The sequence below is a fragment of the Rattus norvegicus genome, chromosome 1 (genome assembly GCF_021556685.1).
Source record: "Rattus norvegicus strain SHRSP/BbbUtx chromosome 1, alternate assembly SHRSP_T2T, whole genome shotgun sequence".
Lineage (NCBI taxonomy): Eukaryota > Metazoa > Chordata > Mammalia > Rodentia > Muridae > Rattus > Rattus norvegicus.
The window spans coordinates 273,342,236-273,361,955 of NC_141534.1; the positions used below are offsets into that span (position 1 = coordinate 273,342,236).

Here is a 19,720-nt window from a genome sequence, read left to right on the forward strand (position 1 = left end):
CCATGTATTTCAAAACTATAAGAAATTTGTTTATTTCAAGATTGTTGTCTTGAGTTTTCTTAATAATATTCTCTGTAGTGTCTCATAGTTCTCTATTATAACTTTGTCAAAGTGTCTTTGGGGAAAACATTAAGACTAAGTTTCACCAGCCAGAACTGACCTGGAAAATTCTGGTATTACAAGCCATGTGACACTGGTGGTTCTTAACTAACATACCCGTTTGATCCCCCTCCTGGATGGCAATCTATAGATAAGCTTAATGTAGATCTAAGGGGTCTCTCTACCTTCAAGCACAGCTGTAGATGCTTTAAAGCTCCATTTGTTTACAACTGCAGAAGCCACAGGGTTCACCTGACACATCCAGATTAGTCAGCTTTCCTTTAACCTGTTTAATGCTGCTAGGTTGGTGGCAGAAGAACTGTGGTAGTAGGAACCCATGAGCTAGACCACAAAGCAAAAGCATCAGATACTTCTGCCTCCACCCTTTTCTCTGGGTTCTGTCCCAAAACAAAAAGCAGAAAACATCTGGAAACCCCAAATGAGCTGCAAGGCTGAGTCTGCAGGAAAACCTGCTCCCCAAACTCTGCATTCACCTAAATGTAGCTGATCAGATATGGCATCAGCATCTGGGGCTCACGAGTGAAAACATACATAGGCAGGTTACGGCCACAAATAAAACCAGTGGTCTTTAAAACAAGCACACCCACAATAACCAAAAACAAACAAACAAACAAAAAAGTAGTCTGTAAGTACTTTTACTTGTTTTGACTGAGTAAGCCCTCTAGCCACAAGAAAACTTCCATGTTTGAAATTTCAGGCCTTGGTACCAAAGTAGAACGATCTACTCTTCTGGCCTGACCGCTTTTAACAGTATAGTATTTTAAACCACTACTTAATAAAAATTATAGGCTTACAGAGCCTGTAAGTTTGTTGCAAAAATCCTCTGTAACTATTTATTGGCTTTTTCCCCCTAATTCCTGATGAAACCCAAGGAAATGTTTCTGAACAAGAACTTGCTAGCTGCTACTATTTGCTTCCGTTGATAACAGCACTGATAAAAATTTACAGAAACTTAATATATGGAACATAGCACCATCAACAAATCAACACTAACACCAATTATGTAAGTATTTTATTTATCACCAAAGAAATAAAACACAGCAGCAAGTTCTGTGTTGGCTTCAATAAGACCAAATGGTTACTTTTTTTTTTTTTAAAACACAGCTACACACTCCAAAATTGAAGTCAACACAGTCATCACTACAAATTACTTGTTGAAATAATCTATCCTGAAGAAAATTAGGAAAAAGAATTTAAACAATTCCTCCAAACCACACATTTATAAATATTGTCATATTTAAAATGCTTGAAAGGCATGAATTAGTGGAAAAGCAGTTTTCTTTTGGCAACAGAAAAAAAGAAACCCACAACAGTTTACCAAATGCTCTAGGGACCCAAAGCTGTACTGTTCTGGACCTGCACTTGAGCAGCATCGTCATGATGATGACTAAAAAATGCTTTTATACTCACCTCTCTCAAGTAAGTCTATAGAAAACCCCATTACAGCCAGTGTTTGTAATGTCTACCACACTGATCAGAAGCTATAAACTGCCTAAATATATTTAACAGTAAATACCTAAGAAGGTATATTCCCACTACTACTGATGGGAAAGCTGACAGATCAGTTGTCTTAAAGGGTTTTCAAATGTTTCAAGAGAACCTTACCTTATTCCAAATTAATATCTGATACTTCAAAATCAAAACAAAACAAAAAAGATCAATTGTATACCAAGATAAGGTGTTTACACCTGAAGGGTTCACATTTTTTATTTTTTAGTTTTTTTTTTTAACAAATGATTGATGAAATAATGCAACACCTTAAGTTCCAGAAAATGGCATGGTTTTACAACCTCCTGTGAATACAGTGCATGATCAATCTATTATATATGATTAATACAAGTTCATGCTTTTTGTGTTATGGTGAGACAACATTAAAGAATTCAATTTAGACTGGTTGAAGCACAAGTATAATAATCCTTGAATGTGAGCAAACCTATGCGAACCACAAGTTTGACTCCATCGTCTTGTGATTTAACGTCGTACTGTGGTCCATCCATCTTCATCAGTTTCATTCTTAGTACGACGAAGGGACTCCCTATCTTTCTCAGCTCTCCAAGATGCTTTCTCTTTCTCACCTTCTCGATCTCTCTCTCTTTCTCTCTCTCTTGAAAGAGTTGGGGGAGGAACACGACGAGGTGGATCCCTTTCTTCAGTCCGGTCATCTTTCCTGTCATCAGTGCGTCTCCAGGAGCTTGCTAGAAAAGTTCAAACACCTTTAAGTGTAGGCTTGAACTATTTTTATTGGTTCAAAATGAACAGAAATGAAACTTAAGAAATGCCTGCCTGAAACTATTTAGAAAACCAACAATTCAGAATCACACTAATAGCCCCCACACTTTAATTATCTGTGTCATTTCTGACCAAAGTCTTGAACTTGCAGACATAATTGAAAACTGGAAGGGCTGGAGCGATGGCTCAGTGGTTAAGAGCACAGGCTGTTCTTCCAAAGGTCCTGAGCTAATTCCTGGCACCCACATGGTGGCTCACAACCATCTGTAGTTGGATCTGATGCCCCCCCTGGTGTGTCTGAAGACAGCTACAGAGTATTCATATACATAAAGAAATAATTTTTTAAAAAAAGAAAACGAAATATTTGAATGGTCATAAACCTGACAGGGTAAGAAAAAAAAAATCTAAATTTGTTAAATCAAAATATTTTTGGCTCTTGAAGAATTTTTCAAGTAAGTTATAAAATGTGAGATTTTGGGGTTGGGGATTTAGCTCAGTGATAGAGCGCTTGCCTATCAAGTGCAAGGCCCTGGGTTCGGTCCTCAGCTCCAGGAAAGAAAAAAAAAAAGGGACAAAATAAAATGTGAGATTTTAAATTAGTTTTAATACTCTTCTGATTCTACTGAGCAAACTTAAAAGTGTGTGAGGAAAATAAGTACAATGGACACGTTAATATCACTACAAGTACTTATGGATATGAATTTGTAGATTTCAGAAGAAAACTTTCAGGGAGTGCAGTCTTTTGCTACCATGTGGATCTCCCAAATTGAAGTCAAGTTGTTAGGAGAGAGAAAACACAGAGCCCCTCTTCACTGAGCCATATCACCAGCCCTAATGTCTCCACATTTATACTCTTGTGTTTATCCACAAGGATCTTACATCATTAATGCTGTCTCCATTTTATTAATATCAATTTCTGCTGCCTCTCATTTAAGTCTACTGCTACACTCACCTTAGAGATTACATCACAACCTGACAAGTACACTGAATTTACTCATCATCAGGGTTCATATTAATTTAAGACAATTATAAAGCCCCCATCGGGCCATAAGCAGTTTTTTAATATTCCAACAGCCAAAATATCTCTACCTTCTTCTCGCTCTGATCTAAGGGGAGGGCCTCTCCGATCTCTATCATCTCTTAAATCCCTTCTGTCTCTCAGGTCTCTCAGATCACGACGATCATCTCTGTCCCGCCGTCGGTCATCCCTGTCCCTATCATCACGGCGACTTGAATCTCTCCAGCTTGAAGATTCTTCTGCTGGTCCTCTTCTCCAGCCACCTTCATCCCTGTGGCCATTTAAAGTGACAAGCTCAGTTCTTCACAGAACATATGGATAATAATAAACAACACACCATCTGGGTGGTGTTACTGCTTATCTTTAATCCCAGCACTTCAGAGGCTGAGGCAGATTTCTGAGTTCCAGACTAGCCTGGTATATAGTGAGTTCAAGGATAGACACATCCCCCCAAACCAACCCCCCAAAAGAGAGGGGAAAAAAAGCAACACACTAAATTCAGTTTATTAATCTAAGTTTATCAATCTGAGTTTTAACTATCACGTTAATATGGTTTGGTTATCTGAGGCATAGAAAGCAAACATACGTCACCTGTAGCTATTTACCTAAAGATCCTACAGTGGCACAACCACAACCCATATTCCAAGAGTTAGTGCACTAGCCACAAAAAAGTTGCTGGCTGCCATGCTAAATAAATAACACAGAGAGCTTTTTCTACTAGATTTGTTAGTGGCAAAGCCATTAAGACAGAGAGAACAAACTAGGACTTTCACTACTAATAAAAATTGAGTGTGTTGTCAACTGACTATAGATCAACATAGGTGGATTAGATAAAAACTGGATTTCAGGTCAACCTGAGCTTCACAGAAAGATGCCATCTTCACAAAACAAAACAAAACAAAACAAAACAAAACAAAACAAAAAAACTAAACTGAGTCATTGTTCTAAGAAGTAGGAATGGTAGATGTCTGGACTGGTTCCTTTACCAGTTATGTAACCTGCAAGCAGCCAACAGGTTAAACCCAATATTGTCATTTTCTACATGGGGGAAGGGAGTGTTAATCACTCATACTCTATGTGCACCTAAGTGGTAAGTGAAACCAGAGCAGTATTTCTCAGAAGTGATCTGGAATGCACAGCAGAGTTTGAGAGAAACCTGTTACCACAGTAGGTCATTACTAACCTGGGTCTTCTGAAACGATCCTCCCGGTCCCCATCTCTCTCTCTGTCCCTATCACGTTCAAGGTCCTTGTCGTTCTCCTCTCGATCTTGATTATCTCTGTCCTTCTCTTTGTCTCTATCCCATTCACGTTCTTCTGGTGGTCTTGATTCTCGAGGTGGACCCCAACTCTCTTCTCTAGCCTTTTCTTTCTCTCTCCATCCACCTAGTTTATAAAAAGAAGCAATTGTAGGTTTATGTGGTGCTGCTGGGGGTTTAACAGAAGGCCTTATGTATTCTAAGAAAATGCTCTATCATCTGAGCTCATCCCCACCCTTTACAAAGGTATCCTAGCATTAATTCATCATCCTAAACATAAATTGAAGATACTCTGAATTCCCCCCTTTAACAAAAATCATGTGTATCCACGAATGGTTGGTCATTTACAATTTTTGAGTTATGTATCTATAAGGTAACTTAAACAGTCTGGATGTAGTGTTTCATAAAATAGATACTATCAAATTTTTCCTGCTGTGTATGTTGACTGCCAGTATCTAATTTTACTAGACTACTCAGTTAAGCAGGTAACTTGCTTGAGTTTACTGGAGTGACCACCCAATTATGAATTTAAACCCTGTAACACTATCAAAGACTCTTCCTTAGTCCTGTCCTCTGGGACATTTGACCATCCAGTCATAAAACAAGAATAAATGCTTTGATTCAGCCCAGTGTTATGCATGAAGCAAGTGGTCAAAGCGAGGTATGTTCTCACTGTTAATGCATCAAAGCTACAAAGCTAATCATCACCATTGTACCTGACTTTCATATCAACGAGTGCAAAAATATAGACTAAATCCCACTTATATTAACTTGTTTATTCCTTAAGTCAATCATCATCACTGCCAAATTCTTGGGGGTTTTTTGGTTTTTGTTGTTGTTGTTTTAAAGATGGGGTTTCTGTATGTATACCTGGCTGTCCTGGAACTTGCCATGTAGACTAGGCTAACTTTGAATTTACAAAGATCCTCTCCCTCCAGAGTGCTGAGATCAAAGGCATGTGCCATTATGCAGAGATTACATCCAAAATATTTATAATTGCATAATACTTATGGCAATTTTACAATCATTCAGTTCAGCGAAAAAGTTGTCTCCTGACACATGTGATACCAGCTCAAGTTGGTAGCACTCTGCCTCCCAGAAATCAGCTTTTTACTATTAAAAAAAAAAGTCCTTTTAATGACCCACTTATTTAATACTATGATTTTTCCTGGTTACTTCACTGTTCAAATAACCTTCAAAGCAAAGGTTAAAGTACAATCTCCAACTTTAAAAGCAAAAGGGTATCAGACAGACTGTTCAGGTTACCAGGACGGCTGGCCATAGACTGACTACTATAAATCAGTACTACATCTAATAAAGCGATTCAAACAGAAACACATCAACAAATTATGTATTGATGGATAACAGAATATATAAAGATACCTAACCTTGTATTTCTTCTAGGATTCCTCAATACTTGGTAACTTTTTATAGGACACACTACAATTTACTGAGTATCTATCATACTGTCAATCCCATTTTACAAAAGACATGGAAGCCACTTACTCTAAGATCACATAGTTGACAGTGAAATATGACCAAAGGCAAGAAAAGACAAAAAGGTTTGCCCAGATTATCACAACTGGTAAAGGCAAAAAAGTACTAATTACTGCAGAAAGAACTGGCAGTAGGGGGGAAAATGGCAGAAACCAATAGTAGGGCAAGAGTTCAAAGGAACAGAATGAGGGCTGGAGAGGTGGCTCAGTATATCTCCTTGCAGCCTATCTTCTTGCAGATCAATTCTCTATACCCATGTCAGATAGCTAATAGCTAAGTAACTGCCTTCATTCCATTTCCAGGAAATTTGATGCTCTGGCCTCCATGGACACCTGCATTCACATGTGCATACCCATATGTAGGTATGTATTCACATGTAATTTAAAAATAATACATCTTTTTTAAAAAAGAGCTGAGATAAATGAGACTTAACACAAACGATGAAACAGAAAACAGAGAACTCCTAATTTACACATTTAAGACAGTGGTTCACAAGAGCAGGTGTGCATTTGGAGAATAGAGAAAAGCATAAGTTTAAGTATGGGTGAACATGCCCAGAGTTGACTAGAAGAACAAAAATGAGCTCCTCAGTATGACCCCATGGGTGGACAGTTGTGTGGATAAATATTTAAAAAGGGTAATTTTTACGTAAAAGCTACTGCATGGGCATAGGGAAAAAGACATGTATATGCATGTGTGTATACACACACACAAATGAATATGGTACAACTCCCATTTAGGCCTTTAATTTCATTTACATGTTAATAAATATGTATCAAACATTCCACAAAGCATCTTAATTTTAATACTAGACTCTTACCTGGTTTGACAAATGGTCTCCAGGGACCAGGTCTTGCATCATCACCCCGTCTAGGAACCCGATCGTCATCCATATTTCTCCAAGGCCCCCGGTCATCATCTGCACCTCTCCTGGAAATCCTATCTTCAGCAGCATTCCTCCAAGGTCCTCGATCATCATCCAACCCTCGCCTGGGACCCCTATCGTCATCCATCCCCCTCCTGGGACCCCTATCGTCATCAGCATTCCGCCAGGATGACCGCTCATCATCAGCACCTCCTCGTCTTGGCCCCCGGTCATCATCCATCCCACGTCTAGGTCCTCTGTCCTCTTCTGCTGTGCGCCAGCTTCCTCTCTCATCATCCAGTCCCCGTCTGGGTGGTCTGTCATCATCCAGTCCCCGTCTGGGTGGTCTGTCATCATCTGTGTGACGCCAGCTTCCCCTGTCATCATCACCAATTCGCCTGGGAGGCCGGTCATCATCTGCATTACGCCAGGAAGGACGGTCATCATCTGTTCCTCTACGAGAAAATCTATCTTCATCGGGACCACGTCTAGGCCCTCTGTCATCATCCAGGCCACGCCTGGGGATGCGATCATCATCTGGTCTAAGAGACGACTCTCTCTCTTCATCGTCCCCCCCCAAGCGCCTCAGCCGATCCTCATCTCTCCTGTGAGGCCTCTCATCATCCCGAGTTTCTCGTCTCCACTCCCTGAGGAGAAACAAGGTACAGTTTTAAAGACAAATTTTTCAAAAAGAATATGGATCCTTGATTTTACTATTTCTTACAAATCACTAAGTCTAAATTCATTAATTCTGGTCCTTTAAAATTCTAAATAAAAACTATGCAAAATTCAGTATCTTAAATCAACACAGACTAACAATCACATAATAACCTTGAAAAATTACCCATATTTTACAATGAGCTTTCCTCTAAACTTTAATTTCTGCGTAAAATTAAAGCTGCTGTTCCCATCTACCACTAGCAGTTACCATTAAAAATAGTCCAGAACTGAGCAAGTTGCTTAGTGGTAGAGTGCTTTGCTATGCTAACAGTTACCAACCTTGGGTTCTATACCCATTACTACAAAGATTAAAACCAGGCATGGTGGCATAACAAGCTTGTAAATCCAACCCTTGGGAGGTAAAGACAAAATCTGGAGTTCAAGGTCATCCTAAACCTTCAAAAAACCCTGACCTTGGTTCAAATAACAGATGGGACTTGCATTCGATTCTTACAGAAACTTCATCTCCTTCTTTCTACATGTCTGATTTTAAACCCCAGACACTAAGATCCAAGAAAAAGTGCACTGATCCCCTGATTCTACTTACTTTTCTGGTGGGCCTCTTCTCCACTCAGAGTCAGCTTCTGGTCCTTTTCTCCAGGTGCCTTCTGAATCTCTATCTCCCCAACGAGAGTCCTACAGACGAAGCAAAAAGGTGCATACACAGGTAATAAAAATTATGATTACAACTACTGGAGTTAATAATAAAGCACTTCATTCTTTAAACAAACCTAAAGATCCTAAAATAAGACTGGTTAAAATGAGGCACTGCAGCTATAACTTCACTGCTTTACGACAGAGAGGCAACAGGATCAGGAGCATAAAACCAGCTGTGGCCATGTAAGACCCTGTACTCCCACAGAAATAAACTAGGGACTGGAAAGAGCTCAGTGGTTAGGTGTATGCACTGCTCTTTCAGAGGATCACAGTTCAATTCCCAGCGCTAGCATAAGATGGCTCACAATTACCTGTGACTCCTGCTTCAGTGAATCCTGAATCCAACAACTCAGTACTCATGTGCACATACCCCATTTACATAACTAAAAAAATCTATTAAAATATTATATTGGGGAGGGGGAAAAATCAATAAGCAAACAGTGTTTTTGTTTAAAGGGCAAAGCAGTAACTGGGAGTGGTTGAAGCATAAGCTGACAGCTGAAACTGGTGAAAAGGGTAAGTATGTTTGCCTTTTGCTCTAGGAAATGAGTACAAACCAAATGAAGCAGAGAGAACAGAGAACAGATTTAAGGGACACACCATTATGAAAACTGAAGCAAATCTGAAGGAAAGTATAAAAGGAGATTATGACTGGGAAACAGTTTAGGAATAAAGAAATGACACATGGGCTAATTAAAACTGAACTATGGGGTAACGCAACCATCAATTAGAAGAATTCAAGAAGTGAGAAAAATAAATCATTTTGTATACAAGTAATATCAAGGAGTCTGATTATATTGTTGTACTATACATCCTGAATGAAGTTGGACTGGACCCAATTATCTCTACCAAGTGATGGAGACCTTGTGAATGAATACAAACAGATCTTTGTATCTAAGTAGTCAAAGAAATCAGGCCAGTATCTACATGTAATTAAAACAGAACAAATGAACAAAAGCTCAGTAATAGGGGATTTGCCAGATAAAGCCTAGATTCATGCTCCAGCACCAAAGGGGGAAAAAAAAAGAGAATAACTTCTATACTTACCTTCCTAGAAAGTGGATCCTCACCAAGTCTCCTTTCTTCCTCTCTGCGTCTTTCCCTTTCTTCAATTTCCAGCTCTCTTTGCCGCTTTTTCCTTTCTACTTCTTCCAGTTTCTTGACTCGCTCCTGATATTCTCTAAGTTCTTCCTCACGTTTTGCTCTCTCAGCTCGTTCTCTTTCTTCTCGCTCTATGAAAATTTATCAGGTTACTCAAATGTGCTTCCCACCCATACCTTTTTCCTACCATCAGGGTTACTATTCTAGTTTAAAGCAGAGATACACTCTTGTTTTAGAAGGCAATAGGGGGTGCTTGGGGATTTAGCTCAGTGGTAGAGCGCTTGCCTAGGCTCTGGGTTCGGTCCCCAGCTTCGAAAAAAAGAACCAAAAACAAAAAAAGAAGTTCCCTTGGTCACGATGTTTTGGGGTTGGGGATTTAGCTCAGTGGTAGAGTGCTTGCCTAGGAAGCGCAAGGCCCTGGGTTCGGTCCCCAGCTCCGAAAAAAAGAACCAAAAAAAAAAAAAAAAAAAAAAAAAAAAAGAAGGCAATAGGATGGCTAGCATTTACATATAATCTATATGTATTTAATCTCAGAACCTACATGAAAATAAAAGGAAAAAGCGGACTCTTCAAAGTTGGTTCTGACCTTCACCCATGCACCCTCCCCTACACATCACACATACCCAATTTAGAAAAACTTACAGAAATTTAAAGTAGACAGCAATTAGCCAATGGTGATTAAGATTAAAAAAACAAAGGAACAACCCCCCCACCCCCCAAAAAAACACTATTAGTCCACAATGATTTAGGATGGTCCTATACACTGATCGCATTTTTGTTCAGTCACACGAATCTAGGCTTAATTGGGAGGGAAGAATACCGACCAAGGAACTGCCTCTATCAGACTGGCCTATGGGCATGTCTGTGAGGATATGTTCTTGATTGTTGACTGCTGTAGGAGAGGGAATCCACTGTGGGCAATACCATGCCTGGGCAGGAGGCGCCTGGGCTATACAAGAAAGGTAGCCAAGAAACTCACAGGGAGTGATCAAAGAAGCAGCTTTCTTCTGGGGTCTCTGTTTCAGTACCTTGGCAGAAACTCTGGCTTCCCTCAATGATGGACCATGACATGGAATCCAAATAAACCCTCTCTTTATCCCCCAATGTGCTTTTTGCAGCAAGAGAAACCACACTAGAACAAATCTAGTGAATTTATAGGGTTCCAGGTATAGTATGTAGCTATAGGTTGATAGAGGACTCAGCACCAACACATTTAATGGACTGCATTATCTGATCCCTTGGTTTTCTAAGTAAGATTATGAAACATGGCACCTATCAGGCAGTTTATCTAATGGTTACCATGGTTACCTTTGAGCATCTGCTCCTCTGCCCTTCTCTGCTCTTCCTCTTCCTTTTCTCTGTAGTAAGTTATTTTGCGTTCTTCTTTCCGTTGCCTCTTCCGTTCTTCCAGGCGATTATGCCTTTCTTCTGCTAAACGCTCTTCAAACTGTTTCAGTTTCTCCTGAAAATTGAACAGTTACCCCCCCAACAGGTCAAATTTTTAAGATATAAATATGAACAACAGTTTTACACTTGTAAGTTCATAAAATCTGAAAGCCATAGAAAGTGATCACCAAGTAAATACAAAAGCAGAATCTCGGGGTTGGGGATTTAGCTCAGTGGTAGAGCGCTTGCCTAGCAAGCATAAGGCCCTAGGTTCGGTCCCCAGCTCCAAAAAAAAAAAAAAAAAAAAAAAAAAGCAGAATCTCTTAATGGTTAAAGCAATGTAGTGTCATTTGTTAAATTATGAATTAATAATATCTACACACTGGACTAATATCACGGAGAGCTGAGTGCTTGCCTGGCACATCTGATGCAGTAGATTCAACTCCCAGTCCACCCCTTACCTCCCCTCCTCCCCCAAAAAGGTCACATTTTACTTATAATAAAGAAATCGACTTAGAGCTTTTAACAAAATATCTTTAATATAATTTTTTTCTTTTTTGAGACAAGGTCACTCTATATACTCATGGCTGTCCTAGAACTCACTACATAGACCAAGCTGATTCCCAGGTGCTATTATTAACAGAATGTACCTAGATGCCTGACCCTGATCTAATTCACTTCTGAATAGTAAAAATAAAACTTAAAAAAAAAAAAAAAAACCCAAACCACGAATCTGGAGGTAGCTATATGGCGGGCCTGAAAGTCCACTTTCAACTGCCCACACTTCAAAAAGAACAAAAGAATCAACTTTCAGCTTTGGAACATTTGAGAAGATTAAAATATCTCCCAACTCATCTATACAAATACTGAATAATTACCTATTAAACTTTAATTCAAGACAGACTGTATTAAGGGAAAATCCTCAAAAGAAAACTAAGTTCACAATTAACTTTTCCATAAACAAAACAGTGAGCTCACCTCATAGACAGACTGCCGGGCAGCTTTGAGCCGCATCACAAATAGATCTCTGTCTTCCAACATTCGTGACATCCGATTCTTATGTTCCAGAGCTTTTTCTCGTTCTAGCTGCATTGTAGTAATCTGAAAGTACAAAACACTAGGGTAATCTCCAAAACATGATATTACTAATTTACCCCAAGAAGATTCTAATACTGAGAAGCGTCTCCTTCCCCATTGTATTTTGCAGTGAAAACAGGGCATCCCAACAGACCCCCTAAGAGAAGTCAAGAGATTTTTATGATTCCTATGAGATTTTTAACAGTTTAATTTTATTGGAAATTAAGGCAAAATATGTCAGACTTTCTTTCTCAGTCCTATGAAAATACAAAAGCCTTCATATTGTCTGAAGTGTCTTCAAATTCTACTTAAATACTTACACCAGAGGAGAATTATCACAAAATCACAACTTATTCTTTAAAAAAGAGAAAGAACAACACATCCTTTTAACTTTCCAGATGGTAGACCCTGAGACTGCAGATGCCACAGAGCCACAAGTATGTCCTTTCTCTCATTTGTGTGCATATAAGGCTGTAATTAATAGTTTCTTAATTAACCTCTATCGTGAACATTTCTTTTTTCAGTAGCCGTTAAAACATTACATCTAGGGCTGGAGAGATGGCTCAGCGGTTAAGAGCACCCGACTGCTCTTCCAGAGGTCATGAGTTCAATTCCCAGCAACCACATGGTGGCTCACAACCATCTGTAAAGAGATCTGATGCCCTCTTCTGGTGTATCTGAAGACAGCTACAGTGTACTTATATATAATAAATAAATAAATCTTTAAAAAAAAAAAAAAAAAAACATTACATCTAACAAAAGAATTAAAAACTGGTGCTGGAGAGATGGCTCAGAGGTTAAGAGCATTGACTGCTCTTCCAGAGGTCCTGAGTTCAATTTCCAGAAACTACATGGTGGTTCACAACCATCTATAATGGGATCTGATGCTCTCTGGTGTGTCTGAAGACAGCTGTAGTGTACTCATACACGTTAAGTAAATAAATATTTAAAAGAAAAAGAATTTAAAAACTGTTTTTCTAGCTGACTTATAACTTAGCTTACACTCTGTGATACAACAATGAAATGAAAAGCTTACTCTTTCTTCTTCTTGTTGTTCCCACAGGTCCATGTCTTTAACCCTTTGTTCCTCGTAAGCACTCTTTATTAAAGGAATTTCTTCCAAACGCTTAGCTCTCTCAAAATAGTCAATCTGAATGGGATGAAAACAAATGCAGTGTTACAAAATAACCCCTTTTGTTGGCTTTTTCAAGACACAGGACTGCATAGTTGTCTGCCTTGGAACTTCCTCTAAAAAGCATATCAGAGATGAGCCTGCCTCTGACTGCCAAGGATATTAAAGGAATGCAAACACCACCTGGCCAAAATAAGACTCTTTTTAACTTATATGAGAAGATTAACAACCCCACTAATCAGAAGGACCAAGAATTCAAGGGCAATCTCACTTGCAAAGCAGTTTAAAGTCAGTTTGGAAACTTTGTGTAACAATAAAGGGGAGGGGGGAACATCAACCATCAATCCACCTTCTTACCTTCTTTTCTTGATTCTTAAGGCGTTCCTGAAGTTCCTTCTTTTCTTTTTCTAGTTGTTCAACTTGTTTGGCCATAATAAAATCTGGATCCAATTCTTCAAGGTCCTGATGGCAACACAAAGGCAGAATTGTTACAAACATTTTTATTTACTTATCTGAGTCAGAACTTCTCTAAATACAGCCCTGGCTATCCTAGACCAACCAGGCTGGCCTTGATCTCAAGAGATCTACCTGCCTCTGCTTCCCTGAGGCTGGGATTAAAGACGTGTGCCACAAGTCCTGGCTCTGAATATTTTTTTAGAAGACTTAAAGATTTAAATATTTTTTGAAGACTTTAATTATGGGGGAAGAGTTTAAGTGCACTTGAGTACAGATACAGATGCCTAAATGTCAGAAGTTGGAGACAGATTAACAGGTGACGGTCATAAGCCATCTGCTATGGGTACTGGAAACTAGACTGGGTCTTCTGTTAAAAGCAGTATATGTTCTGAACCATCAAGTCATCAAATTAAAGATAAATATAATTATCAGCTGAGCTCACTGCTTTCTAGAATTAAGTCCTACTTTACTTTTTTTTAAAGATTTATTGATTTATTATATATAAGTACACTGTAGCTATCTTCAGATACACCAGAAGAGGGCATCGGATCTCTTTACAGATGGTTGTGGCTGCTTGGAATTGAACTCAGGACCTCTGGAAGAGTAGTCAGGTGCTCTTAACCGCTGAGCCATCTCTCCAGCCCCCTACTTTACTTCTTTAAATGGGTACCCAGTCAGAAAAAATATCAAAATTAACCAAATGGGAACTCAAGAGTAAAAAGAAGCTACGTACTTCAATGTCAATATCTTTAAATGCTTTGGCACCCAGCTCTGTCTTCTTGATCTGTTCTAACCGCTCCCGAACAGTTTTCTTCTTGATTTGTTCATGTTCTTGAAGGATCCGTTCCTTCTCTCGCTCCTTTGCCTCTTGACGCAGCCTTTCTTCTTCAGCCTTCCGTACTTTCTGGAGTTCAGCTTCCCTCTGCTCTAGTTCTTCCTTCTCACGTTGAATATTCAGACTCTCAAGACGCTCTTTTCTCTCCTCAATTGTCTGTCTCCGAGCCAGGATCCTCTGATGCTCTTTCCGTGAATTTTTAATATACGCAGTAACTGCCAACTGATGCTGTTCTTCCTTCTCTTGCTTCAAAAAACAATGCATTTACAATGATCATAAATATACCCTGGTATTAGACAGCAATATTAAAAATAATTGTGAAACACTGTCTTTCCACAAATATATGTATTTAGATAATGTTCTAGTACAAACTAGCGGCACTTTCAGTCTCTAACTAGCAATGACACAACCTAGGACACCATTTGCAAGTCTATTATTGTTCTTGGCACCAAATGTATCCTGTCAAACCAAGAAAAATATAAACAGAGCTCATCAACAGCCCAATCACCTCAACAACTGGGGCACGGCCGTGGTTATTACTATAACCCATGAGATATTTTTAAAGGCACTTCAATGGCTTGCTTAACGAAAACATCTTAACAACCAGTGAACAGGAAATCATGAAATCCCTTCTTCAGATTCCATCTCTAACCATATTATGAAAGATAAGTCCTTCAAACTTTTATACTTCATATCACCCCAAGACACATACCAGAATATGAGCAGGCTTGATGACTTCAAGCGCTTTTGCAAGTACCGAGGACATGGCTGTCAGTTGATTTCTTATTTGTTCTGAAGGCATGCTCTGCAGATGAGGACCAATTGGGGCATCTTCTCGAGTTGCATAATTTAAGTCTGATCCAAAACTCAGAGTCCGAGAAGTATGGTCAATACGAACCTTTAAAAATTAAATCACAAGTAACAAAGGATATATTACAACTGAATTTGAGAAGAAAATAGAAAAGTAATAAAAGTTCGCTCTATGGAGTTTTTAAAAGATGCCATTGTATCAAAAACAATGTGTAGTGTCTTTCTAGATCTCAAAAGGCCTTCTAACTTGCCAGTGCTCCCTCCTTATAGCACATACCTGCAGGTCACAGTGCCTAGCTGCATCTACTATGGCCCGTTCCAGTTGGAAAGCATCAACAAAAGGAACCAGAGAGGTCAAACGAGAAAACTCAATGCTCTGATAAATCTGTGCCACCTGCACAAAAAAACACAGGGTTAATAACAACAGCTTCTACTTAATCACACTTTTTCTGTGCAATTTTATGGTAGCTAAAGAAAGCAGAAATTATGCCCATTGTTCAGAAGGGAAAAACTGAAGTTCATACAATTCAGCCTAGCAATAGACTACTGGAACTAGGGTTTTAACCCCAGATTCCAAATCATATGCTATGACTACATTATACATTTCTGAATTTCCAATTTCATAAATATAAAGTCTAATGGTCACATAGTCATAGATAAAGGCCTGCCACTTACCTAATACAAGTATGTCCATTTTACTTTTTTTTTGTCTGAAGGGGACTGGCAGAATTACTATATGCAGTTACTCTGCTAATTAACCTTCAACTATTTGTATAGCACATAAGAAATAACACTGCTCACATATTCAAAAGAAAGCAGGTCAATGAAATGTGCAGACACAACTTAGTAACTCCTCACAAAATAAAATACAAAGCATCTACTCCACTAATAAACTGTATCACTTAACCATAGTCATGGCCTAACATGATGAAAACACTAACTAATAACCAGTCTGAACAAAACGACTATCCACTGATAACTGGTAAGTCTATTACATAAACCGTGTGACTAATTCCACATAGTACAGAAATCTCACTTAAATACAAAGACATGAAGGTGTTAGATGTTTGATGCTGTACAATTTCTAATGAGAAAACCCCTAAAAGGAGCTCCAGTGGTAATGGAAAGAGGTGTTTTCATTATTATAATCTGAGCAAGTGTACTATGATCTTTCAATCCATGAAAAATCATGTAAATAGATTTTTAAAGGAATAAGGGAGCCCTACATTAACAAAGAAAACTCAGGGCTGGGAATAGTGATGCACACCTTTAATCTCAGGACTCGGGGGAGCCAGTAACCCAAGGAAAACTCAGAACATCTTGAAAGAAAGTTAGGGGAGGAAAGAAGTGGTTTAAGTTAACAATTCTGCTTTAAAATAAAATTGGGCAGGAATTTCCAATTTGGTGGGCAGGAATTTGGTGTAGCTTTCACTTACTTCTTATGTTAATTCTAAACTTTTTTCAGTCATGTCATCAAAATAAAGAGGAATGTGGCTATGGATGACAGAGGATTCCCATCGTCAGTCAATCTAGCTAATTTGTGAGCTGCGTTCAGTGACAGACGATCTCAAAATAGAAGACAATAATAGAAAAGACAGCCATGTCCACCTCTAGTCTCCATATACTTACGTGCACATATACAAATGAGTATGTATAGACACATACTACATGATAACACAAAGTCAGGAGCACAAATCTCAGTTTCCCCATTAATCATTTGCTTTTATTTTACCTGTTGCAGAAGACGGAGTATGGTATTGTTCTGTAGTTGTGGCACATATTGTTGCAATTCTGGTTCTTTTTCAGGTTGTTCCCTAACCCAATTTAATACCTATAAAATCAATTAAGTTGAGAAAAAAATGCAACAGACGCAAGGACAGTTCACATTCTTTCGACTTCTTTATATATATAAAACAGCATATATAAACATGCAAAATTCTTTCAACAACACTTATCAATTCTTGTCTGAATGTAACTGACAGAAGTGGCTAAAATAGACATGCTGCTAATTTAGCTCTCAAACCTTAACATCAGAATTATCTTTTCTCTTGATATGAAAAAAATGTGTCTTCCTCAATACATAGGAGAACAATGTGTTCTTTAGACAAGTACAATGCCCAATAATGCCAGCCATATAGTAAAGACCAAAATGCCTATGCCAAAGCCTACCTTTGTAACTCTCTCACAGAGTTTTAGTGGGTTGAATTCCACCTCCAACCAGTTGTAAAGGTCTTTCACTTCTGGGACAACATATTGTAGCACATTAAACCTGACCTACAGTAAGAAAAGCAAAAAGTTTAACTGCTAACGGAAATATTCCAACTGGCAATCTGAAGTGACTATAAATTAAAACTAGATTATCTGACCTTAATTCCCTGTAAACTCACCAAATACCCAAATACCCCACCATGTTGTTTCTACTGATAATAGCAAAATTAAAAAAAAAAAAACCCAAAAACTTGAAGTATAATAAATCGTAATATGATATACAGCTCTGTTCTCGTAATATGAAGGACAGCTCTGTTCTTCTTAGGCTAAAATTAGAATTGCTCAGTGTCCATTAGAAGGGCAGTGACAGGTTCATTAACAGTTTTGGTCCCTCTTGGTCCCTCTATCATCAGGCTCTACATACACTCAGTCAGTATTTACATCATCTTCAAGAAAATAATTGCAGCTGTTTTAAATGCCCTTTTCTTGCCACTGTCACCTAACCATGGCAAATGATTTACATAAGTATTCTAAGTGATCTGGAGATAATTTCAATTTTATATGACTTTATACAATAGTTTGCCCTATTTCAGAATAGCATACTAGTTAGTGGGTTTTTTTTTTATAGATTTATTCATTTATTATATATAAGTACACTGTAGCTGTCTTCAGATACACCAGAAGAGAGAATCGGATCTCTTTACAGATGGTTGTGAGCCACCATGTGGTTGCTGGGAATTGAGCTCATGACCTCTGGAAGAGCAGTCAGGTGCTCTTAACCGCTGAGCCATCTCTCCAGCCCTAGTTAGTGGGTTTTAATGTCCACTGGGATCTCAGTTAGTATCATGCAGATACTAGGTAAGTGATTAACCGCATACCCTATGAACCATTGCTTTAACCAATTGCCTCAAATGAGCAATAAATATATCCAATTCATCAGTGGTTTCTTGTCCACACATTAGAAGCCTGACAATGAATCTGAGTTCCTAGCATTTAATCATGAATTAAAACTTACCACAAAGTCTTCTCTACAAAGAGATACTCAGAACTTATACTAACCATATCATTAATAAGTCCAATTCGTGTGGGTGGTGCTTGAAGACCTAGCAATGTGGCAAGGCGCCGCTGCTTCTCAACTATAATACCATCCATATCCAAAAGTCGTGCAATATCAGTTCGCTCAGGAGTAATAGGAATGGAAAGAGTCGCCAAAAGGACTCTAGTAGACATTCTGTGGTGAACAAAGTTTTATTTGTTGAGATTGTAAATGTGCTTCTCTTTAATTACTTATTGTATACCTGATTATATATATTACATCATGAAAACTGAACTTTGAGGAAATGAATCCTAGTAGACTCAATCTCATCAACACTAAATGTGACCCAATAGCAGTAAAGAAACACTTCTCACCAAAATAACTAAAGGTAGCTTTAGAAATTAAGAAAACAGACTTTAAGTAAATACAATTAGAACAGAGAATGGAAAGGGAGAGAAAAGCTAAATTTTCACTTCCCTGAAACACAAAAGTCAACACTATAGAATGCTAAGGTTTCAGTGCCCAGAAGCCTAAATAACACACTCAATGACTCGACAGTAAGTATTACAGCATTTGTGTAAAGAACAGTATTAATTCCATTGACGAGGGGGTAAAAAGCCATTTAGTTGATTTTTTTATCCTTCTATAAAACTAAAACAACATACACATAAAAAAGCCAGTGGAGGTTGCAAAGATGGCTCAGCAGTTAAGAGCACTGACTGCTTTACCAGAGGTCCTGAGTTCAATTCCCAGCAACCACATGGTGGCTCACAGCCATCCATAATGGAGATCTGAAGCTCCCTTCTGGAATGTCTGAAGACAGCAACAGTCTTTCCACATCCAAGAAATATGATAGGGTTAGGGGTCTTGCCATGTAATTTAAGCCAGCCAAGAATTTTTTTAAGTAGTTTTGAACTTTTAATCCTCCTGGGTAAGTCTCCTATGTGCTAACTGTAAGAGTTATATGCCACCACACCCACTCTATACTATGATTTTTTTAATAGCCTACAGGCTATGTTTCATGCTATCTCCCAAATAGTCTCCATTTTATGATTCATGTTATAAAGAAAATATATTTTTTGGCCAGGTAGTAGTGGTGCACACCTTTCATCCCAGCACTCAGGAGACATAGGCAGGCAGACTTAGATCTGTGAGTTTGAAGACCAGCCTCCTGATCTACAGAGCAGGTTCTAGGACAACCAAAGCTACAGAGAAAAGCCCTGTTTCAAAAAGCAAAAATCAAAATAAAACAAAAACACAAAATATAAACTATTTTACCATGGTCCCCAAAAAAGGAAAATTTATCTTTACCTTT

The 19,720-nt window shown here is 38.5% G+C and overlaps 1 protein-coding gene and 1 non-coding gene across 2 annotated transcripts in view; both read right to left on the bottom strand.

The window, feature by feature from the left end:
* Positions 1-1,202: 1,202 nt before the first annotated feature.
* Positions 1,203-19,720, bottom strand: part of Eif3a (eukaryotic translation initiation factor 3, subunit A) — a 30,539-nt gene continuing 12,021 nt past the window's right edge. The window contains 16 exon segments of the mRNA NM_001047087.2: positions 1,203-2,315; positions 3,439-3,638; positions 4,551-4,752; positions 6,943-7,634; positions 8,255-8,343; positions 9,412-9,596; positions 10,774-10,927; positions 11,830-11,952; positions 12,965-13,078; positions 13,418-13,522; positions 14,250-14,597; positions 15,064-15,249; positions 15,439-15,555; positions 16,894-16,992; positions 17,331-17,435; positions 18,429-18,600. Coding sequence (NP_001040552.2) covers positions 2,092-2,315; positions 3,439-3,638; positions 4,551-4,752; positions 6,943-7,634; positions 8,255-8,343; positions 9,412-9,596; positions 10,774-10,927; positions 11,830-11,952; positions 12,965-13,078; positions 13,418-13,522; positions 14,250-14,597; positions 15,064-15,249; positions 15,439-15,555; positions 16,894-16,992; positions 17,331-17,435; positions 18,429-18,600 — 3,115 coding nt within the window. The 3' untranslated portion in view covers positions 1,203-2,091.
* LOC120093054 (small nucleolar RNA SNORA19) lies at positions 15,866-15,997 on the bottom strand. The gene has a single exon (XR_015655821.1). It is a non-coding gene; the product is annotated as a small nucleolar RNA SNORA19 (small nucleolar RNA).